This window comes from Cyrtonyx montezumae, unplaced genomic scaffold (assembly GCF_038088225.1).
Source record: "Cyrtonyx montezumae isolate F1298 unplaced genomic scaffold, pur_monq_1.0 scaffold_18, whole genome shotgun sequence".
In the NCBI taxonomy this organism is placed as follows: domain Eukaryota; kingdom Metazoa; phylum Chordata; class Aves; order Galliformes; family Odontophoridae; genus Cyrtonyx; species Cyrtonyx montezumae.
In genome coordinates this window covers 6,835,851-6,860,608 of record NW_027071914.1, presented here as the reverse complement: position 1 = coordinate 6,860,608, position 24,758 = coordinate 6,835,851, and the positions used below count along the sequence as shown (strand labels likewise).

Sequence of the window (24,758 nt, the reverse complement as noted above, 5' to 3'; positions counted from 1 at the left end):
TGAAGATTCTCATTTTTATTTCCCTGGAAGTTTTTCTCTTTCTACTCATTTTTTGAAAAGGAAAGATGCGATAGATAGAATCCTACTGTGAAGTAAAAGGGGCATAATTAGGGTGACATTTTACTTGAGATCATTGAGTGTGTTTTGTAAAAACACTAGTTGACAATGACATGTCCTGTTTTCTTTACAGTGGCTGTAAATTAATGACACGCAAAAAAAGGCAAGCAGCAATTATTTATGACATCTGAAGGCGCAACAGCTAGTCTTTGATACATTTCTGAAATACATTGAATTCAAAATCAAATTAAAATCATATATTAGACAAAATATTTCTGTTTAATCACACAAGCAAGACTTGTAAATAACAGTGTTCAAAGCTCTGGAGCAGATGGGCTTTTGGTTTTAATTCTTCATCTGATCTGCTGTATGCCAGTAAATCTCTGAGTTTCATTTGCTTTATTCAAATCCCTTGCCTATTCAGGACACATTGTGTCAAAGCATTCTGCTGTGGAACTTCAACTGTTTTATATAGACTCATAAGCTAAAACAGAACATATGTATATTTTGCTCACACAAAGAAGAACAATATTAAAAATGAACTAATGACAAACAAAATTTCGCTTTGGTGACTTGTATGAATACCGTGTAAGCAAAGAGAAAGGATGTAGGCACCTCAGCAATAGGCCTGATTTCAAAAAGTGTTTACTAAAAATTCAAAAGGAACAGATAGTGGTAAGTTAGGAGTTAAAGACTTAAAACTTTTTCACTACTATAAAAATCTTTATCTATGCCAAATTTAATTTGATTTAATTCATCTCTTCCACTAAAATAGGATTCAACTGCTTTAACAACATTGCTAGTAATCACTTGCATTAACATTAGGGCTCAAAGCAGCGCATGCAGTAGCAGTGCCAAGTTAGTTTTGGCTGACTGTTCAGATTTAATAACATCGTTTTCAAAGGATTTAGCTCCACACTATCTTGTAACATGAAAGACATCATAGTGTCTTTTTGAAAACTTTCTGGAGTCTTAAGGCCAGCCTGAAAAGAAAAGAGATCTCGACCTCCTTCTTTTTTCAAATGGAACTACAAAATCCTGCAGGGAGATGCACATCAGCTTATATTGAGTTACATGGAAACACTGAATTCAAAAGCATCGTTCCTTTCTCTTCGGACCATTTCATTGAAGAACAAAATCACATCACTCACAGTTAATAGAAACATTCCTATATATAGCTTGAAATCTTCAAGGATACCCTCTTAAGTTCAGTGCCTGAAACCATTAATAAATGCATTACCCTTAGTGGTGTTTTGGTAGGAAAGAGAATAAGAATTGCAACAGATGTGTCTTACAAAAAGTACTTGTTCTTAGAAATAGCATTCTGGTTGGTAAAAACAGATGATACTTGTCTTTAAAAGACTAGACTTTTTTTTTTTTTCCCTTAAAAACCAGTTATTCTATTACCACAATTCATCTTAAAACAGCCTATTTGTTTGATTACATCCAAATATTTTTAGCATTTACTATGGAATGACATGATAACTGTGATAACAGCCCTTGAAAAGAAAAGAGAAAATCTGGGTTATGTGTGAGCACTGATGGACAGGAAGCTCAGCCATGGAGGAAAAATAGTTCTGTCCTACTTTCCGAGCAGATGAGAATTAGAGAGAGAATGAGCCACTTCCAATTTTAGGTCAATATTTTCACCAAGGGAGAACTCTGAGAAACGTATTACCCTTTGGCATGCAGCACTCATGTCCATGGAGGCAGAACATGCTGTGTGACCTTTGACACTTTACTCTAACCCTTGACACTTTACTAAAATAAAAACCATTGCCATTGTTTAGATACCAATTAAAATAAATCACAAGGGGGAAACATGGGATGCAAGGTCATGTACTGTTGGCTCTGAAACTACTTCAGCTCTTACTTTATGGCACAGAGGTACATGAACCATTCACTTTTCACTCCATCTGTCCGTTTGTCTCTCTAGCCACCTATTTACAGACACACACACACACACAGAATGTACACAGAATTTATATGCCCATAAGAAATGAAGCAGAAATGAAATAATACAAGCTATGTTGAAAATTTATTTATCTATGCAAGCATACACATTTCATCAAGGAAGTAGTTTAAATGTGTGTGTCTACACTCACAAGGTCATCGTTAATTAATAATTAATGCTCTAGTGACAGGGCAAGGGATCTCACAGGTTTTTCAGTACGCAGCTTCCATGTGCTTTAACAGAAACACCTCGCACTGTTTTTGCAAACTCAGGCAAGGTCCTCAGTGCACTTGTTGCTTAAGCAAAACTCTGGCATTTCATGACATGAATAAAGCCATAGAAAATGACATTAGCAAAAAACAGAGAAAGCTGGAAACACTGCGTGTTTGGAAACAGTTCTAGCCACTAAGAAAGTGTCTGCACGCTCATGATTTGAAAAGTCATTACTTAAAATCCCCTTGGGAAGTCACCAGGTTTTCCTGTTCCCCACTTTCCTGTGCACTAACAACCTTGAATCAAACCGAGATGAACTACACTGGCGACGCCAAGAAACAAAGCAGGAAGTCCACTGCAGATCTCTTTAAATAACCTGTGGCCATTTAATGCTGATCATAAGGACTGTGCTTACATGGTGCCCTGAGGGACTTTGATAAACAAAAATTCTGCTTTCCTTGTGTTTAGGGAAATCATTGCAGTGTTATAAGTCAGGCACTTATCCAAAATGACCGCCACCTTGGAAGTTATTGCCAGATTTAGTTATGAATGTCATTGGTTTGTTGAGTTAAATCAAATCCTTCTCGTGCTGTTACAAAGCCAACAGTATCATGTATTTCTTGAGAATACAAAGAACGTGCAGTATTTGATTTAACAACACTGGGTAAAGCTTGCAATAGATACATTAGCTGTAACAGAAGATGCCAACTCATCTCTGACAAAATGTATGCATTTTGACCTCCCTGGGAGCAACACCATAGGAAGGAACAGAAAATGGATCGGTGATGGCTTTAAGAAGGGAAAAATGGAATTAAACGGTATTTAAGATCCAGTAGGTGCATACAATGCAACGATTCTCTCCTCAGGGATGCTGGTCGTGCTCTGTAAGGAACAGGCACCGAGCACTTCCTATGGTCTTTGAACGGAGCTAAGACAGCTGGCCACGCTCACGGCAGTTCTGCAGAGAGCTGGGAGCGGCCGAAAGGTGCGCTGAGCGACAGCAACCTGCGGCCGGCAGGTGAGCGGCAGGCTCCCTGTACCTGCTGCGTCCAACTTTCCCCTCGCTCCCCCGCACGAGTGCCAGCACCCGCCGAGCTCTCCCCGTTCGCTCCCACCCGAGGAGCGGCCGACGGCTGCGGGGGGACGTGCCGACGAAACTCCGCGCGGCGCTGCCGATGACACGCGTGGCAGGGAGAGGAGGGGGGCGGTCGGGATCGTCCCTCCCGCCGCGGCCCCGCAACGGGACGAGCGGGGCTGAGGGTCCGGAGGCGAGCCCGGGGCCGCTCCGTGGGCACCCGCCGGTTAAAGGCGTGGGAGTGCGGGGAGCGTCGCTCCCGGAGCCCGTTTCCCACGGGTCTGTCCCCACCGCACGCTACCTGTGCTTCTCTGGGATCGCACAGCAGCCTGAACGCATACCCCGCTCCCGCCCCGTCCCTGGGGGTACCCCGGCTCTACGGGCACGCACGCGGTGCGCCGCATCCTCTCCGTTCCCGCTACCCTTCATTCATACGCGTGCCGCGATTAAATGTTCGATCAAAGGTTGAACGCTGAGGCAAGTCGGTTGTAATTTTAATGCACGACCCTTAAAATAGAGCGGTTTGTAAACTGCGAGTGTCCAAAGATTCCCAGCCCTGCCCCCCACCCCCAGGCCGTGCCGCCCCCCCAAATAATAATAACGCTGCAGATTGTAGAAGGATTTGAGGCTGCAGCCAGAGAGAAAGGGATTAGGGCGAGAGCACTGCAAGTTAAATTGTGCTGCATATAAAAAATGGGCGGATTGGTCTCTAGATGAGAGCTTGGTACCACCTTCCTTTCTAAAATAAAATCTCTCTGGCATGAAGTCACAGCCTATTTCACATCCGGTTTACCCTGGGACGTATTACTACTGTCTCGGTAAAGAGAAAGCTTTTGTTGTATAGCGGCGGTCGGAATACTGGAATAGAAATTCGGGCGCCCAGCCCGGAGGAGCGGAGCGGCGGCGGCGGGCGATGGCCGAGGCGGAGTGAGCGGAGGGGCCGGAGCCGCGCAGCCTCCGCGCCGCGGGCGGGAGCGCAGCGGCGGCACAGCCGGGCAGCGGCACCGCGGACCCGCGCCCGAGGGGCTCCGGTAAGGGCGGCTGCTGGCACGCACCGCACACACACACACACACACACGCACACACACACACACACACACACACACACACACGCACACACACACCACACAAGCGCGCGCGCGCGCGCACCGCCGCACCGCACACGCACACCGCGCACACCCGCACCGCTCCGGGTGCTGCGGGCACCGCGTCCCGGCGCGCAGGCGGCTGCTCAGCTCAGCTCAGCTCAGCTCAGCTCAGCTCTGCTCAGCTCTGCTCATCTCTGCTCTCCCCGCAGGTACCGCCGGGTCGAGGTGGGTTTTTTTCCTACCCCCCTCGGGCTCGAAAATCCACAGCGATCGAGGGGGCGTTTGCACATTTCTTTCATTTATTTACCTTTTTAGCGTGGTCGGGTTTCCACTTGGAAAAGGTGGATGGGCTTAGGGGGGGGGGGGATGGGGGGGGAATGTTATTTATTTATTTTGCTCCCTGGGAGGCGGTGGGAGGGGTGGCTCGCTCAGGGCGAGGGGGAAATACAAAGTTGAAATGCCGGGAGGAAAACAAATCCAGATTTGCGCCTCGGAGCTGTGCGCATCTCTCACTGGGGGTCAAAATGCATCAAAATGTCAATTTCCCCTCCTCCCCCCTTTTTTTTTCCCCCCTTTCCTTTCACTGGGCGCTGCTGGAATGCTCGCAGCCGCGTGGCTCCTTCTCCCATTTTGAACGGGGAAAGCAGAGCTGGTTCCCAGCGGTGTGAGCCGGGGGAGGCCGGGGCAGGGGATGCTGCTGTCCTGCTCTCCCTGAAAGTCTTCACCGTTTGTTTTTTCCAGCTGCCAGAAACTTTCCTCCGATTTATAGCGCCTTTCTGGCTTTGCTGTAGGACGGAATGGTGTTGAGGGCTTTGGGGGGAGCGAGCGTGGAGCTCAACAGATCAAGATAGTTCCAAATATTTCACTTTCCCTTCCTCAGCCCGAGAAGCCTTTTGCAAAGGCAGAAGTTGGCGGGACCGGGAGAAGGCGATTTTGGAAGCCAAAGATGTTGGCTGTCCCTGCATGAGGGGGCTGATCCCAGAGCAAGTTAAGATGAAATCTTGTCCCTGAAAATCTTCATCCCTGCTTTCCGTGCTGCTCCTTCCCACCCAGTCAGATCAGCTCGGCCCCACTAAATGCTTATCTGCCGATCATTTGTCTATAAACGCATTAATTATATCTCGCTGCTTACATGTGGCTTTGTAATGATATTTTATTGATTTAAATTGTCCCTGAGGGTGTGCAGTGAATTGGGATAGCTTTATTTAAAGATACAAGAACATTTCTATGCACAGCGCTTTGTATTCTCAGGCAGTTTAAAAACTCCATTACTGGGGGAAAAGATGGGCTCCAGATTTTGTTTATTTAATGTAATTAATGGTAAAAATCAACTGGATTCCAGTGCACTAGATATGCAAGGGGACTTGCAGCATCTCCTGGGCAATTGGTTGAATCTAGAACACCAATTTCACAAGCATCGGCCAACTTTGTGTTTCATGGTTCATTGGAAAGCAGAAGAAACAATTTGGTTGTGTTACTTTTTACTCAAAGGTAAACTGAGAGGAACTCACTCTGGAGAGAGAGGACAGCTCGGAGGGGAGGAGAAGGCTCTAATGCAAAACCACTTCCCAGCAGCAATCAGAGCCTGCTAGGGATTTCTGAGATGGTGTGTAGGATGTCCGCACATGTATTCATTGTGAGCTGTGCCCTTTAGCCTGACCAAAATATTGCTGTGCATACGTGGCAGGAAATCAGAGTCAGAGTTGGGTAATTATACTCCTTCTGCAACACAGGTATTTCAGGGAAGAGGAGAGTAGTTTCGGCAGAGTAGAAAGTTGCTTCTGCCACACCAAAGCAAAGCAGTGGCTGTGTGGGAAGTGCTGCTCTCCTCGGGCGTGCAGCTGCACACTGACACCTTCCAAGAGCTTTGGGAGGGCTCAGCCTGGCTCAGGTGGAACAAGAGACAGTTGCCCTTGCTTACCTGGAAATGTTAGGGAGCTGCCTTGTCAGGAAGGAATGGAGTAAGGACTGTCACAGAGTTTGGGGACAGCGGCTTTCACTCATAATTGCTTTTGTTGAAGTTCAAGAATAATACAAACAAGAACACACCCTCAGTGCAACATAGGTTCATCTCAAAGCTTCTCTGTCCAAAAGCGGAAGGAAAATAAAATGGCCAAGGCCCCCCTGGGCTGAATGACAGGAGCGACAGCGTTGTGAGGTCACTGTCTGACATCAAATTATTCCACAAAAGTCGCCTAAATTGGATGGTGTCTTTCCACAGTATCTGTTTTAATGTAGAGGGCACTGATGATTATTTTCCTTTCAGTTTCAGAGCCCACCATGAAGAGACTCCTCGTTCTTTGTGACTGCCTCTGGGCCTGGAGCCTCCTGCTGAATGCACTGACTGAAAGAAGGTGAGGAGATATTAATGAAAGCACAGACATGTTTTGGGAACCTTGAATTTAATATGGCAGCATAAGACAAACATTTCACGGGATGCACTACTGCTCAGTGTGTTGAGGAAAGTTAATCCCTGATCAAATCCCAGATAAATCTAAGAGAAGATGGAAAGAAAACTGCATTTTGTTTGCATAACAACTACCTTTTTAACAGTATCATGTTAAAAAAACCTACTTTTTTAACAGTATCAATAAAACAAAGTAAAACCTATCTGAAAAAAATCTGAAGCAAGCTAAAAGTAAATCGAGTTTCAAACACCTATCCAGTCCTTTTTAGTCTTACAGAATGACTGCTCGAGAGTAAAACTTCCTTAGGGGGGAAAAAACTGTAATTAATGTGCTTTGCTTTTACTTTTATTTTTAATTTCAATGCTTGTTTGTAACTTTTTTTCCTGTGGGTGCTGCTGGAATGCTCCCAGCTGCGTGGCTCCTTCTCCCATGTTATCCCTAGAGGGAAAGGGAACAAAAATCACTTTTTGTTGAGTCAGGACTGTGTTCTAAGTCAGTACCTGTCCTTGTGAATCCAGAGCAGTACTCCTTGGTGAAGAGGGACTGCTTGGGTAAAGAAGCACATGCAAGCTCAAACCCCTGACCGCTGAGCTGTTTGAAAGACCACGTTGAACTGAATCTCTACGGAATGAATGTAGAAGTTACAATCTAAAAATAGCATTCAGAACAATTGGTAGTGGTACAACAGTCATCCAACAGCTAGTACGTTAACTAAAGCTGCAGGTAGTTCAGAGTATACTTGAAGTCTTCTAAATTCAAAAATCAGGGAAAGGATTTACAAAGACTGGCAAATATATTTCTGGATTTAAAAAATATTACTGTCCTGTCAGTAGTGCTGCTTCAGGACCCAGCAGCAGCTTCAGCTCTGCTGTGTCAAAAGTAATTCCTAAAATATTCATTTGTGCCTTGATGTCCACAGTGCCTTCTTTCATATGAGCAGCTCTCAATAAACTTATCTTCTGGAATCTTGACGAATTTAAACAAAGCAAATCTGCAAAAGGGCAAAGGTTCATCCACATTTTCTCTTAAAAAAAAAAAAGGAATAAGCAGGCAATTCACCTAACATATAGAATAAGCGTGATGTTTTAGAATAAACACTCTTGTTTTGATAATATTTTAAGAAACATGAGGTTTTAAAGTGTTCATGAAGTCCTACATAAGGCCTGCCTAGGTAATTTTGTGAAAATGCTGAGTTATATCAGTACGTGTACATCTGTATGTGTATGGTTATAAGTGTTTTATCTATAACATATGCAAGTGCATTTGTAATGTAAGAATTGAAATGCATTGGACTAGTGTTTAGAAATTATATGGTGTCAGTATGATAATGACCTGTAGATGGAGTTAGTGCACAGTGTTTTATTATACTGTGGCTTAATATGAAACCACAGTCACATACAGTCACTTTTCTCACAAATGTACATATTCTACATGAATTGCATCTGTTTTTAAAGCCATTTTGTCACTGTAACTTCCCTTGCCTTTTCTTCTGGAGTGCTGTTAATTCTTTAAGAAAACGAACAAACAATTGTCAGACAAAATGTTTGCGATGCAGAAGCACACAGTCCTTCCATATCGTTCTTCATGAAAAACAAAACACAAAAACCAGGACAGCACTGGGACTGTTTTAACATGAGAGTTTTGAAATATCACGATCCTTGTGGAGCTGCAGGGTACTTTGTACATATACAAATGTTTAGATTTTTCCTGTTGTGACGATGTGTCAATTAAAACCAGCCCTGATGGTGCTCTTTGCCTCTGAAAAAATGGTGGAAAGACCAGGTGAGGGTACTGACAGATGCAACAGCCAGGGTGGAAGTGCTGTGTTGTATAGCATCCGTTCAGACTGAGCTGCCACTACAGTCCATCTTTCTGACGATGCTTCTGCAAACATACTCAGTTATTTACCCCTAGAATTCCTGAAGTCTTTGATATCCTTGTGCCACCTCAATCCTGATGACCTTCTCCTATCCTTGAGAGATGTATGTGCAGCAGTTTGTTTAATGACACGGAGTGTTAATAGAGAATGTAATCCAGTGAATTGCTATTCTACATAAGACATACAAGAAAAAATGCTGTGAAAGATTCTGCTCAGAGGAGAGAGCAGGAGAACTTGTTATTTAGTGGCATATAGGAAATATAAAGAAAAGCATATTAGCATCTGTGACTTAAAATGAACTGTGGGTATGAAAAATAAATACAAATCAACCTAATCTGTATTAAGTGAAAGTGTATGATGGGACCAGAAGAAAGGAATATTATTGTTAGCATTTTTAAAAGGCTGTTGGAGCTTTTTTCTTCTTCATTAGGAATGGTGATTTATATGCATTAAAAGTACCCTGAAAACTCTTCTCAACAGGTCATATTCTATTGAAGTAAAACAATTCTGTGAATGTCAGTTCTCAAACCTGTTCAAATATGCAGTGATACTCAAATATGAACTGCTAAATGACTTGGAAGCATTTCCAGAGAGTATTTATACTCAGAGTACCTCTCCTCTCTCCTCCTTCTTTCTGTGTTTGATACAAGTGGAATATACATGTGAGATATACAAGGATGTTTGACTTACAGAAGGATGAAGTACTTACAGATAATAATTTTGCAGGTACTTTAAGAGGCACAGATTGTTTTGCATATTGGTAATATTCCTTGCAAGACAGCCTTTGCTGGTTAGAGCAGAAGCAATAGCAGAGCACTGAGAGCCACGTACCACCAGGGTTGTACAGATAGCAGGCTGCCCTAAGAGTCACATTTGTGGCTAGACCTGAGCCTTACAGAAGTTTCTGACACTGCACTGTTGATCCATTTCAGTAGCAAGCATGAGAAAGTGATGTTCTGAAAGGCAGCATTTTGTATTTCAGTCGTGGTGACTACACATGTTTACAATGGAAGACTTCCCAGTAATAAATGAAAAAAAGGTACCAGGCTTGGCTTTAAGACAACTGTAATCTATGATTAAGGGGATTATCTGTGATTGGAAAGGTTTCAGATTTAAGAAAATACTCGATTCTGATGCCTTTTACAGCAGACAGAAACCACTAAGCCCAAGGACTTCGTTCTGATTTGTAATGATGGAAGAAAGATTTTGGTAGCTGAGATCAAAGAGCTTAATTCTGTTCTTGTTCAAGCAAAATTTCAGGACCTTTGGTGGAGTTAGAGTTATACATTCAGGATCTGTAAGCAAAGCTTTGTAGACATGACAGATTTCCATCCCAAGAGTGGCTCCATTAAACATTTTTAAGGAAAAATTGGAGACATTCCTCCGAATGTAGCTGCTAGAAGAAAACAGGAAATAAAGCACAATTATTTACCAATTTATGATAGTATGCACTCATATGATTTACTTATTTACTCATATAGACAACTTTGTGGGACGTTTTGATTTTTTTTTTCACATTTATTTTCATTTCTTAAATATCAGTGTTATCAATCACTGTATCTTTCTTAGCATGCAATTCATTCATTATCTATTGTAACATGAACGAGCCTTTTACTGAAGAGCACACTGGAATTTCATAGAGATTATTGAGTAATGAAATAAGGATCGAGGAACTGAAACTATATTCGCTCCCCTCTTCCTTCATAGAAAGGCACTAGTTTTCTAAGATTTTACTAAAAAAGCACAATTTAAAAGGAAAATGCTTAAGTGAAAGAACGATATAAAGCTCTATATTATAATTTTCTGGAGGAGATTTAATGACCATAAATCAGTATATATAATCAAGATTAGACATGTTTTGAAATTATTGCTCTATAAGATTCCTAGCTGATAGCTGTTTTTCAGTTTTAACTGTTCTGTATTTCAGCTATGGACAAACCTCATCACAAGATGAACTTAAAGACAACACCACAGTATTTACCAGAATATTGGATCGGCTGCTGGACGGTTATGATAACCGCCTGAGACCAGGACTGGGAGGTGTGTTCACATTTTCAAAGCATTAGAGAAAAAATAGTTAAAACAATGTTACTTTTCCAAGATAAACCTCATTTCATTCAATTTATATATATATAATAATAACTGTTTATTAAAAAATGCCGTGCTGTCTCCCACGTACTCAGTTTTCACACATTTACACTCAAAATAAGAAGAAAATGGTTGATGATTCTAGACCTCTGAATACGTATTAACATTCTGAATATAGGAAGAATGAAAGATGTGACCTGACAAATAGCAAATGTTTATGAATCAGACCTAAACAGCACATTCAAACATGCAAAAATCCCACTGACTATCTTTGTAAGGATCTGGTTTTAAAAAGAAAACATCAATCAACCTTAGTCATATAAATGTCTCAGAGAAGTTTATAAGATTTTTTTTCCACTGGGTATGTCAGCATTTGTTTCTGTAACATTTTGTCTTCACAAGTTGGTAAAGATGTTTTTCTTCTTCTCTCAGGGCTGAATCCATAAAAAGGTTTAAAACCACACTGCAATTACATCTTTATAAAAGTGTTCTTACAAAGCCTACTCCTTATCAGCATCCCTGCGTTCCATTTGACTCTGTGACTTGGTCATCAGAGATGATCCCCAAACTGGGTCTTAAAAGGTTGTTATTCATAAAGGTAGAGACTCTAAACATGCTGCTTTTCTCCTCCAGCAAAACAATAACACACCCACCCCACAAAGTTTACTTCAACTGATTTTGTATCCTAGTTCTCAGCAGAGCTACACTGTAAGAAAAACAGGGCATTGAATTAAGAATTCTTATGTCATCTGCTGTGGATGAAAGGAAAGATAATTAAAAGTAATCTTATTCTGTGACTCAAGGCTACCATCTTGCAATAGCTCTTGCATTGTGAGCCAGCTTCTTCCATGGTTTGACTTAAAGGAATGACTAGATAAAATTCTATTTATAAAGGGTCCATTAAGAAAAACATTTAAAAATGGGTTGATCTGTAAATTTTTGTGTGTAGTTTCAGATAATGTAAAACAAAGTAAGAGTCACTTCTCTACTAGTACTTCTGATTATTTGCTTGTAAACCTTAGGATTAGTGCAGAAACAAATGCTCCTTAATCTTTGATTAATGCAACTGTAGAGCTCAGTAAGCTACTATATCACAGTAAATAAACACAGCACAGAAGGCAATAAATAAACGAAACTCTGCAAACTGTGTAAAGTCTGGTACATGTCTACAAAACAAAATCTGAGCACATGATGATTTCTTGTGAGTTTTGTAGCTATTAGGATTTATTCTACAGTTACTAGAAGAGTAAACAAAAGGAGATCCACAGAAAGGAATTTCTCTCCTTCTCTGGCTTGCAATCTAGTGGTTGGTCACAAGGTCAGTGCATACCCAGGCCAAGGAACTGTAATACTACAATTTGCCTTTTACTCAATACAATACACTTTTATGATGTCAGTACCTCAGAATAAATTTGATTTCTCTCTTCCATTCTTCAGAGTGGAACACCAGAACTAAGTGTACCAAGACCTTTTGAAAATCACACATCTGATGAATTTCCGTGCAGTAGATTCATGTTTAAAATGCTTTATTCAAAAGACATAAATTTATTTCGCAATCTAGAGACACGCATCTAGGCCAACAGTTTAAATTATAATGCCAATTTAAAGTAAAGGATTTATTTGGGAGTTGTGAAGTTCAGCTCTTCAAAACATTGAGCTAAGAACCTTGAGATGATGTAATTTTGACATATTTGGTTTAGATAATTTGGGGGAATATATTCTGAAATGTTCTAGATGTAGAAATATCTAGCAAGGAGTGCAGATCAGTAGATCAGTGCAGCATGGTTTTTGGAGGCAGATGTTCAACAGCTTGATCCACTGCTGAAGTTCAGAATGTCTACTGTCTCTTTTTTTCCGTGTCTTCTGTGAAAGAGTAAGTGAAGTAAAACAATGTATGGCATTGTTAGTTTCTCCTACAGAAAGGGACAGATTGCAGAAGGCTCTCTGCTTATCCCTCTAAGACCTCCTTATGCACTAAAAGTGTACATATTCCAAATATATGGAAAACTGAATTACACACATGGACAGAAAGAAAAAAGAGAGTGAATTTCTGGTGAATTCTGAATCACTCTTTAGTATGCACAGAGTCAGTGCTTGATTAACTTTAAATTCTCCCTTTTTTAACATTACTTTTGAGGCATCACTTCATAATGAAAGAGAAAAAAATCCATATACTCTTCAAAGAGTAAAGCATTTAATACTATTATTTGTCAGATTACCTAGTAAGACCATACCTGAAATAAAGTGAAAAGCTCTAAGCATTTTGCCATTAAACAAAGAACAAACTGCTTCTCCTTATAAAGAATATAAAAATATGGATTAGGTGACCCACCAGGAACAATTGTTGAATATAACTGGATATGTTTATTATTTTGAAGAATAGCATTGTGGCTAAAATTAATCTCATTTTTCTTTAAAGGAAAAACACAGCACTTTGTTATGCATTGACAAATTTCCACCTGGTATCAATAATTATTGATATAAATTGTGTTATTTAGATGTTCACTGCCTCCATATGTTGGCAAAGTCATTTAGTCAGACATCACTAGGAAATAGCATCTGTAGCATCCATCTATAAACATGGACAAATAACTACATTTACAGTTATTCGTGCTGGGAAAATAGAACTTTCAAAGTGAATCTAAAAACGTTCTGAATCACTCTAGAGGATATCTATTAGCTCTACAAGAGGATGCTCTTTTACAAAAAGCAAGGTGGAAGTGTTGTATAAAGTAGCATCTTGAAGCTGAAAAGAGGAAATCATGTTAGATATTAAGAGAAAAAAATAAACAGTGAAGTCACTTAGGTAAATGCTTAATTTTCTGTGTGAATTGTTTGGATCCTAGCACTAGGAGTGAAAAAGATGTCTCTCCCTTTTCAAATGCACAATGCTGAACAAAATAAAGAATCAGACAGTAATGTGAAGGAGTCTAATAAGGAGGAAAACTGAAGTCAATGTTTGGTGACCTCTCATAGTAAAATTCTATATCTGTGGTGTGAGAATGGAAAAGCAGCAAGACACGATTTAAAAAAATAAGTTTGGTGAATAAATGAATATTACATTGACTTTTGTTCAGGGTTGTCTTCATGTGTGGAATAGATATGAGTCCTTGCTTACTACTGCGGCAGATTTGAAGGGCTATAGGGCAGAGAGAGCTTGCACAGGGCAAGTTGTTTGCACCTGCTGCGTGAGATTCAGTAACATGATATCAGGTGTAGCTACAGAATTTTTTTTATACTATCATCCTAGTAGCATACACATCCCCTCTATAGAACCAAGTGATATCAGGTGGTCTGTGACCTCCTAGAATAACTGCAAATGCCATTTATCCCCTTAAGAGGAATTCTGTAGTGAGAATATTGGTTAATACAGAACTAAGAAGAACAAGAGCAGGTTTGATTAGACAGGTCAGAGAAAATCACCCTAAATTGAATTTGCTTTTATTGTTGGGTTGGGTGGCCATTAGAGCATCCCAGATAGATTACAAATACTGCTTTAGTATTGAACAGAATTATATTTTTATAATGTTATCAGTAAGAGATATTTGTTATCTGTCTTTCGTGATGGATATCAAAACTGAGAGTGTCTATCCCTAAGTGGAATGTTGGTCCATCTTAGGCAATTCATTTATTCCACAAAGTGCTTATATTTAAAATGATGGAGAATAAACTTGACAGTAATATGTTAAATAGGTTTTAAAATTCAGCTTTATGAGAACAGTCTGTAAAAATATGATAAACTGACCTTTTGGCGTGGTCCCAGTGGATATTGTTTAATTTGAACTCACATCTAAACTAACTTATAATGTAGAGAAAACATGGTTCTAGTCTGTATCTGCAATATAAAATTTAGTTAATCTGATTTGTTTCTGTTCTAAATTAAAAGATCTGTACTGAAACTTACTCATGATCCCATAGTGAAGAAGCATCGGATACTATACTTCAATCTATAAGAACTGAAAGGGCTTATTTTGGTCTTTTCCAGCTCTGTAGGTACCACATTGATGTGAAGACAACTGTGGAAAGACACAGAAGACTATAGGAAATTAGCTTTGATAGAACTGTAGGGAGGCAGCTTTGAGCTGTTGATTTCAGTGGGAAGAGCTAGCATGACACCATGTAGCTCTTAGTCATACCTTCATAGCAGCATGGACTATGGCTGAGCAATCTCAGGACAGCTCATGGTTCTCCATTTTGGTCTCTACTTTTGCGAAAGCCACCAGTGCAGCTAGTCTATGTGTAGCTTTTTCTTCAGCAGGAGCAGTTTATGCTGTACGGGCATCTAATTCCCTTTCATTCAAAACCACAGGAAGACTATTCTCCATTTTAATAATTATAGCACATGCTTAAACAAGACATGCAGGGGGAGCAGGCGCAGCAACAAAAATCAGGAAATTAATTTAAAATATCAAAATAAGTAATTCTAATAAGCCTTGTGCTCATATACCAGCAGTTGAAAAAGGGAAATAATGTATAGTTTTCTATGATTAATGGGCTTATTTCATGCTGTTAAAATAAATCTATATTCCTTATTTTGTTCTCAGCTTGTAATCCAATCACAATTCTAGAAATAATAAGCTCCCTGGGAATTTAAATCAAAGCACTTATTGTTTTCATGTATTAATTTGGATAGTTTATCCTAGCATCATTACCAAAACATAGAGGTTGTATGCAGTGACACCAGAGTAGTTTGCACTGACTGATGCTTTCATAGGCATACCTGGATCAAAATTATTTCCTCCTGGTATAAATTATTTTATTGTGTTCTGGTGTCTACATGTTAAACACAGTAGTCATTTTGCTGATCAGTAACCAGTTGGACCCTACCGTGTACATCATTAAACATAATGTAAAGCTAGTTGGTCACTAAGAATTTACTTTTTTTGTTTGGTTGGTTTTAGTGGAATTACATGATCTATGGATAACCTTATATTATCTATTCCTTATATTATCTATTCCTGGTTCAGGAGAATGATGTTATAGTCAAGAGACATGGCTAACATCTTCACAGTTGATGGATTTATCCTCATCAGTAAGATCAGCTCCTGGCCTGAGCTTATCTTATTCAATGGTTTAGAATTTCCTTTAGTTCTTAAGGACATTGGGATGGTTTTGAATATAGATCAGAATTTTAAGTTCCTGAAAAAAATCTTTCTGCACTCTGAGCATTTGAAGTACAGTTTAAGTCCTTCCATGGTATTCAAGCTCTAAACTGAACGTGGTTAACCTTGATTCTAAATATATATCCTAACTGTATTCATACAGTAAATGCTTCTTCTGTGCAGGAGTGACTCACAACTTCTGAAGCTCTAAACACAGCAAATTTGAATCATCTATTTAGTAAAACAGTAAACAAAAATTTCAGAACTTACACATAGATTTGGAGAGGCTAATCTATGCGTTCATGCACATTTCCACATTCTCCTCACTCCTCATGAAAATGTGGTACATATCAAAGGAAAAACTAATCATCTCATGATGAGCACATTGTTGTTTTTTTTTTGGATTTGAGGAGGACTATCATTAGATGGCCTGCAAAAGTCTAATTGGTCTGATGGTAACAATCTTTTGTGATTTCAGAATCAAATTTTTCTATTATTAATTACAAGTTTTGTGCCACTTAAATTATCTTTGCTGCAATACAGAAACAAAAAGCACCACTATCTTCTCCATTTCCACATTTTTTTTTCCATTTTAACTTGGAAGCCTTTTGTTTCCACTTTGTATCCCCCAAATTATTTCCTTAAGCTTTAACCTCTATGCTATGACCATATAACTCCTAAATCTCTGAGCTTATACTATTGAGAATGCATCCTTCGAGGCTGAAGATCTTCCAGCATCTTCTGTTTCTTAATGACAATAGTGGGAATGCCTCAGTAGAAAGGAGGTGGAGAAATGGCAAGTCAGAATGAAGGATTTGTTAAAGAGTAGTTTGAGATTCACTTTTCAATATGCAGAAAGCGAATAGATTTCATGATGATACTTGACTCAGCCTTAAGAAAAGGTGATAGAGCATCTGTAACTTAAAAAATATACTCACCAGTGTCTTACTGGACCTTGTGAAAACTATGTCTTCTTTTTCTGCTGGCTGTTTCATAAAAGAGCATAGCCTTCATCTATTGAACTCTGTAAAAGTGATGAACTGAAGGAGAGAACACTCTTCTTTCAAGCCAAGTACTTTTTGGATAACCATATGCTTCTTCCTGTAATAGAAGATTAAGTTCTCACTGTGAACTTGCTTAAGTCCAGAGTCAATTAGATGTCAAAAGAATACTTAAATTTCTCTGAGTCAGTTGAAAACCTTGTAAACAGTGATAAGGTCATTTCACTGGACAGGCAAGGAGGAAATTGCACCTCTCCAATGGTTCTATCTTTGGTTCAAAGAACCAAAGGAACCACTATTAAGCAACTGAGCTACATCACAGTACTTTACCTTTGTAATTACAAATAATACACTAGAAATTTCATCCTTCACTTTTTCCAACAAGTGCTACAGATTTCTTTTCCTGCTCTCTGATGTTTGAACAGATTTCTAACGGACCATAAGACAAGTGTCATTCAGTGCATTACAGGAATGATGGTAGAATCAGAACTAATTTTACATTTGGATTACTGTTGTCTTACGAAAGGTGTTTTGTAGTATATATATATATTAAAGATTTTTATTAAACTGATTAAACATATATAGTGACAAGTACTAGAGTTTTTTGAATGCAACTGAAAAACCTATGTACACAGTAGAACATTGATTCTCACATGAATTTTTGGGTAATATGCAAAAATGTGTATCGCTGGTTAGCCATCATCCCATATTTCACTTCTCTTTGTGTCAGAACATCCACTAGCTTTATTTGTTCCCAGTTGCAAAAAAAAAAAAACCCTAAAAAAAAACCTAAAAAGCCACCACCAACAACAAAAAAAGCACATCAGAAGTGTTTTCAAATCAGAGGATTCTATCAGTTATTTCCATTTAATTACAATATTTAAATAATAACATATAGATGTTTCAGACATATATATATGTTTCTTAGTCTTGCAACAGTTTTTGCTTCTCTGCATGACCTTTGTTTACTGTACATGTACTTTTCTGTTAGCCTCTTCAAAATTATTTTTAGTGTCACAAACATCAAAATTTATTTTATTTGAAAGTCATTTGAGAAATGCATAGAAATCCGTCCACATTTGAAATTCCTACAAAAGCAAAACCAAACAAACCACTAAACTCTACAGTAGTTTGGTTTGAGTCACTGTAAATTCTGAGAGCTGATGGGGTTAGCTCCACTCAACACTGTTTGAATGTATGCCTTCAGGTGGTGTTACTCCCTGCAACTATATTTAAATCAACAGAGTTATTCTGATACGTGCCATTCTGGGTGAATATTTTCTGATGTGCATCCTAGAAAATACCAGTATGTTCCCCTCCCCTGGGGTCAGGGAGAGGAAGGAAAGAGATTAAGCTTGTGAATTAAAGGAACTTTAAACAGTGGGTCTGCAGAGGATCTTTATGGAAATCAGACAATCGTCAAAAAGATTTACTAAAAGGTTGAGATTATGTTTTTTTGGAAAAGTTTTAAATTGTTTTTGCTCCTCATAATCAAGAGCAATGAAGGCATATAATGCAATAAATAAATAAGCTCCCCACCTTTAAGATTTTATACACAAGAATCTCTATCTTTTTATATATGTTTCTGTGTCACAGTACTAAACACATAATTCATAAACCTAGGGTTAATTATTAGAGACCTTCAATCAGCCAGCCCAGCAGCACTGGGACTTTTAAGTACAGTGTAAAATATTTAGCACTGTTTATAATGCCAGACAAGAACATTTAACAGTCAGAGAGTGACAGAATTTATACAACAGCAGAACTATGTCTGCTGTGCTTCAGCACAACGACTCCTGTTTCAAAAAGCCCCATGGAAACACAGTTATAAAAAAAAAAAACAACATTGCTGACAGTATTCACTGTGAAATTACATTGAGAAGCAATAAATTATCAGGTCTGTATTGTAGACCAATTTTAGAATCCCTAATCAAAGCCAATAATTTTTCTATTTATTGTGAGAATTGGTAATAGTTAGATCTAATGAAGACTGTTGATAGACACTCACTGTCCTAATTTCCTGCTTCATCAGAGCGTGTAACTGAAGTGAAGACTGACATCTTCGTCACCAGCTTTGGGCCTGTTTCAGACCATGATATGGTAAGTGATGGCCTATATTTCTAGAGCATTTCTTTTCTCTTGCCTTTTTAATATGAAGGATGGAAGGTCTATGCAATAATTTATTTACTACTTTTAAAGCTGTTTTTCTGAAGCCCTTGATTCCAAAATGCTGTCAGAGTTTATGTGCAGTGATTCTTGTTAGCTGTGACTGCATTTAAGTGCCCTGAAATTAGCATCCTTGATGACTTTAATAATGTATTTTAACAGACCTTATATTTGCTACCTGATATATTATGAAATGCATTAGGGTTTGGATCAGTACTCTTCTGAGAATGATTGCTCAGGTCCTTGCTGGCACATCACTGATCCAATTTGCTGAGAAAGATCATAATCTTAAAATGCAATTAACATTTGTGCCTATAATGTGACACCCATACGCTCTAACCTGTATTTTTATATTAAAAGCTACTGATCAATGGGAAGTGAGTTTCCTCGAACTTGGCTGCTGAAAAAGAGATTAATGAGAGAATTAGTGTCATTTCTTTATGGCATGAATATGAAAATCAAATTGCCAGATAACTGCAGGGGATTCAGAAGTTCAGAAATCTGAATGAAGATATTATGATCCCTGGTCTTAAGAGATAAAAAAAAATGTAAAAATAAGGATAAAGTACTTTAAATTATGCACATACATGAGACCTTCACAAGTAGGCTGCTGTTGACAGGGAAAGTCTGGTTTGCAATTACTAGTATCTGTTGGAACCTGTGTAAAGATGAATGCTGAAAATATTTCCCATTAATTTAAATGGGAAAAAAAAAATCAATCTTGAAACTGACTGCATTTAACTGGAGGAATTCACAAAAGAAAGGAAAAATATGAACAAGCAGAAAAAGTATCACAAAAATAGCAAGTTTAGTATATCACTGCATATAGTCAGTTGTCTAATTGAAACTAAAAATGTAGAAAGATCTTAAACACCAGAACAACAGAGAAAGTAACTTATGTGTTTATTTTCATAAATGAGCTTTATGCAAAGCCACCATTTTCCTGACTGCCTAGATGACACTCTTTAGAAATCTACAATCAAATCTGTATTTCCAACTTATGCCAAATATTTACATGAGGAAATAAAAAGCTTGGACTGTTTCCAGCTTCTGCTAGGAAGTCCTGAAATCAAAGGGGAATCTAGGGAAACAGCCACACTGGTGACTTGTCTTCTCACCATGTGTATGGATTACTGTGTCCAAGTACTATCCCATGAAGAAGAATTCAAAAATACTCAACGAATGACTCCTGCATTTCTTTGTTCTATGATAAAGCTTGTAAATAAAATTCCTGAATGTTAGTCTAAATTATACATTGAAATGTGAGCATTTTTACAGATTAAAGATTGCCACTGATATCCACTCTTTTCACTCTGGTGACTGGTTAAGCAATTTTTGCTTGCCCAGTTCTGTCTGGAGATAGCTGACCAACCATGAAACTAAATAAAAACTTCAGACACTGTCATGGGAGTAATACATACTTAATTTTTAGTTAATCAGCATTGAATTAAAATTGTAGCAGCTGACATTTGTGAGTGAGGTTGCTTGATTTTTATTTTAAGAGATCTGACTTTCTGGGAAGTAGATAATAAAAATTTCCTGAAAATTAAAGTCCTTTAAGGTAGTGGACTGGACACAGAAATTTGGAGGAGGTGAAAATAGAAAGAGTACTAGATAGAAGCTGGTGAAAATACGAGGTCATACTTGTTAGTGTTGCCTGACTGTTCCATCCGTTGAGTCAGATTTACTAGGAAACTCCAATAAGGAACAGCAAGCTAATAAACAGACAAATGCTTGCCTACATATAGACATAAATTTAGGGTTACCAATGAGTCTGCTGTGTTATTTGGGATGACAGCATGTCTGGACTTCAGTGTGTACTTACATTTGATAGTTGCAGATGATTTAATTATTGAGTAGAAAGTAAAACTAATTTGATGTTCCTGGGAAAACTAATATTTACATAGGATTTTCGTTTCAGGGATAAAATACTAAAATTAAAAATAATCTACTTTCAAAATTAGGAATAAGTATAGTTGAAAAAAATTGACCTCAGTATAACTGCATTATTATAGCATAAGCAATCACTGCCAGAAAACATACAGGCAGGTGTTCACAGATTTTGAAAAGCAAGAGACTACAGAAAAGGATTTAGTGTAATACTCCTACTCACCTCGCATAAAAAGGAATGTGTGTACAGCCTACTTATGCTAACTCTTCTGCTTAAGGAAATGTGTGAAAATAAGAGAAAAACATAGAAAGATCAAATGAAGAACTTACCAGAATATAAATTTATGTTAATTCCATGCACATTTAATGCAAAGCCTTCTGTGCATACTACAAGTTGGTTGTCGACACCATCATTTGAGGGCTACCCCAGATTTGCTCCAGTGAGCAGACTGACAGTCGGTGTTGACTGGATTATGGGATTTGGTCACAGAGAGGCCTCACAGGCAGCTGTATTGGCATGCCAAGAGGACGACGCACTGCTGTCTGAGTCTAGACTGATGGCTTGAGGCTGGGAATGAGCTATTCCAGCTGATGCCATATGTTATAAAACTACAGCCACAGTGAGACACCAGCATACCTAGGCCATCTGTTTGCAGGAATCCAATGAGGCAGTTATATAGATAGCAGGTTGATATATCAGGCAGTACATGGTGTTCCTACCCACTCTCAAGACACTCTTTTAAGAACAGCATAGACATAACCTGTTATTCTATAAAAAGAACGTCTTCACTTCATCTTAAACCTGGGAATATAGTTAAACATAAAAAGAAAACACTTTTTAAATAAAAGCATCTAATCGTGGAAGAACTTCACAGATTTTGAGGCATGATCTCTCAGATGGTGGATTGAACTAACGAGCAGATGTATATTCTCATATGACTGTAATTTTTGTGAAATTTTTATATTGTCTGAAGTAAGAAGCATTTGAAAATAATTTTGTTCATTAAAAACAAACAAACAACAACAACCACCACCCAACAACAGTCCAGCAACAAAGTTTTTCCAGTAAGTCTTCGTTCCCAATGCTTCTCTACCGTATGCTCTTTGGGAAAGAATTTCTGTCTTTGCACCCTTCTGCACATCACCTAGACCATGGTGTGGTCTACCTTGTGCACAAAGGATTTCCAGGGAGAGAGAACAGATGAGTAAATTAGATAATGTATAACATACTAAAGATTTCCTCCCTGAATCTCACATTTAGGAGAAAGTATCATAAATATTCAGTATGTTACAATTCATTGCCAAAGTGAAAATAGGAATCTTCTTTCTTTACTTGTATGCTAAGGATAGAAGACTCTCCTCTGTGGACAATTTGGGGAATTTATACTGAATTTTATCTTGTTCACCCACTTGCACGTAAACCAGTGCTGTCGTACATGGTTCGTTCTGAATGGCACTCTCCGGTGGAAGAAAGCTATAATCAGAGTAAGAGTATCTGATGACTTGATCTCAGAGATCAGCTGTCTGTCAGGATTCATTTGAGAAGAATTATTGTACACGTTAAAGCGGGTAGTGAAAGCTAAGGAGGTACGACAGCTCAGCCAAAATGGTTTATGGTGCGACAGTCTGGGACAGAGAATGATGCAGTTTATGCCAGGCATGAACTGTCAGCTCCTTTTTAACTGAATTTTGTCTTCTGCTGTCAGATTCCTTTACCAAATCTCTCAGACTCTTTATTCGTCCAACATCAGAATCCTATACCCATATAAAGAGAAGACCCAGAGAAGACCCTCTTCTAAACCTGCACCACCTCCCACTCATCTTTGCAGTTGCAAGAGAAAATGAACAGCTTAAATGCACACTGAAGTGGTATCACCATCTGGGCATGTCTTTTACTCTTCCCATGCATGTAAGAAGAAATCCTTTGAACTGAAGAAATATAATTTTCTAGTTCGATCTACCACCTCGGTACCTCCTCTCCTGTTTACTCTGCTGCATGCTTGGGACAAGATTTTGCACAGGGTTCAACCTGAGGCTCTGATCCAGCAACGTTTTGAAGGATGATGTAGCTAAAAGCGCACAACTGCTGTCACTGGAGCTGAACAAATCCAGCCTCCAGCAGCACACTGAGCATGTGATTAAGAAAGTGGAAATGCTATTATCTTTGCAATTAAATATGCATCAACATGATTCACAGGTCTCAGATGCAAAGAGGAACAACAACTAATATCATCCCCTGGAACTACAACATTTTATTGTCTATAATAAACTTATTTAGGTGTTTTGAGCCCTGAAAACAGGAAAAACAAAAACAAACAAACACCACCAGACTACCACCATTGATACTTGCTGAAGGTTGCACAAGTAATAAACAGCTCACAGTTTCTCATGTTATACAGTACTGCCATTTTTTCAATAAAACCACAAGTCTAAGGGAGACTGCTACAGGGAGATTTTAATGTCCATTCCAGAATATTACTCTTTGCTAATATATTCCTTGGGGAAGCTCTTTTACTGGTAGCATCGTGTGCCTTCAGGATTTGCCATTTATCAGCAGGAGATCTCAGCAAAGGTTCCATTTCTCAGCCAAACGATTATCATTTGGGGTAGTTTGAACAGTATTTGGATAGCTACTTTTGACATTAATCAGAAAATCATAACCATGAATGATGGATGGGACAGGATAATTCCATATAGCACTTTCACTTCGGGATGGGTTATTTCCCCATGTAAATATTATAGCGCACAGCATCCACAAGACTTTTCCATATTTTACCCCACCCCAGTGGGAAACTGTTCTATGCCTTATTTAGAACACACCAACATACATTTTCTAACTTCACCCTCTCCCTCTTAACTCCTGAAATGTTTGTAGAAAGTCAGCCCTCAATCTCTTAATGAATGTTGGTTATTTTGATTCTCCCTGTACATACACACTGAAGGCAGCCAATACATCTCTTCCTGATTGTCCCAAACTATAACTCTTGGTCCAAAGTTGTCCTCAGCTTGTTCCCTGTCTAGTGCAGTAACTTAGACTGTGAGCTGTTTCATGTCCCATAAACCAGACCACATAATTTTAGTGAGCCATCAACTTGTCATAGGTTGACTGCATGTTCCTGCTAAGGCGGTACCTAGAACAAAAGGCTCTATTAAGATCCTGTCTCACCAGGCATGTTATTCTAAGAGACAAATTCTTCCTGTGCAGTGCACAGTGGCTCAAGGTCTGCAGGTTCAAACTACAGTTCTATGGAAGGTGAAACTAACTGTAGAAAAGGGTGAATTATTGTGTTTCCCGTATATTATATCTTCAACTGTTTCTAACATTTAATATGCTATTCTTCCTAACATTTATTCTGTTCAATACAGTAATGATATTGCAGCTGCTAAATAACAAGTTTCAGATACAGCGTAAGTAATTTAGAGAATAAATGTTCTGATAATTACTAATTTCATTAATAGTCTTTAAGGGAACAGTAATATTATAATTTTCAAATTCTTATGTTGCAACACATGGCAGTATTACCTTTTTTTTTTCCCCCAAATTGGTGTAGGAATACACTATAGATGTATTTTTCCGCCAAAGCTGGAAAGATGAGAGATTAAAATTCAAGGGACCTATGACTGTTCTCCGGTTAAACAATTTAATGGCCAGTAAAATTTGGACACCTGATACCTTTTTCCACAATGGAAAGAAGTCAGTGGCTCATAATATGACGATGCCAAATAAGTTATTACGAATTACAGAGGATGGGACACTGCTGTACACAATGAGGTGAGCCCTAAATTATTTTATCTTTCATTTAGTTAGACAGTTTAACTTGGTAAAGCAAGTTATTT

The 24,758-nt window shown here is 38.7% G+C and overlaps 1 protein-coding gene across 1 annotated transcript in view; it reads left to right on the top strand.

Moving 5' to 3' along the window:
* Nucleotides 1–4,309: 4,309 nt before the first annotated feature.
* GABRA1 (gamma-aminobutyric acid type A receptor subunit alpha1) overlaps nucleotides 4,310–24,758 on the top strand; it is a 38,909-nt gene continuing 18,460 nt past the window's right edge. The window contains exons 1-5 of the mRNA XM_065734504.1: nucleotides 4,310–4,330; nucleotides 6,654–6,741; nucleotides 10,602–10,714; nucleotides 18,898–18,965; nucleotides 24,473–24,693. Of these exons, the coding sequence (XP_065590576.1) occupies nucleotides 6,668–6,741; nucleotides 10,602–10,714; nucleotides 18,898–18,965; nucleotides 24,473–24,693 (476 nt within the window). The 5' untranslated portion in view covers nucleotides 4,310–4,330; nucleotides 6,654–6,667. The remainder of the gene's footprint in view (nucleotides 4,331–6,653; nucleotides 6,742–10,601; nucleotides 10,715–18,897; nucleotides 18,966–24,472; nucleotides 24,694–24,758) is intronic.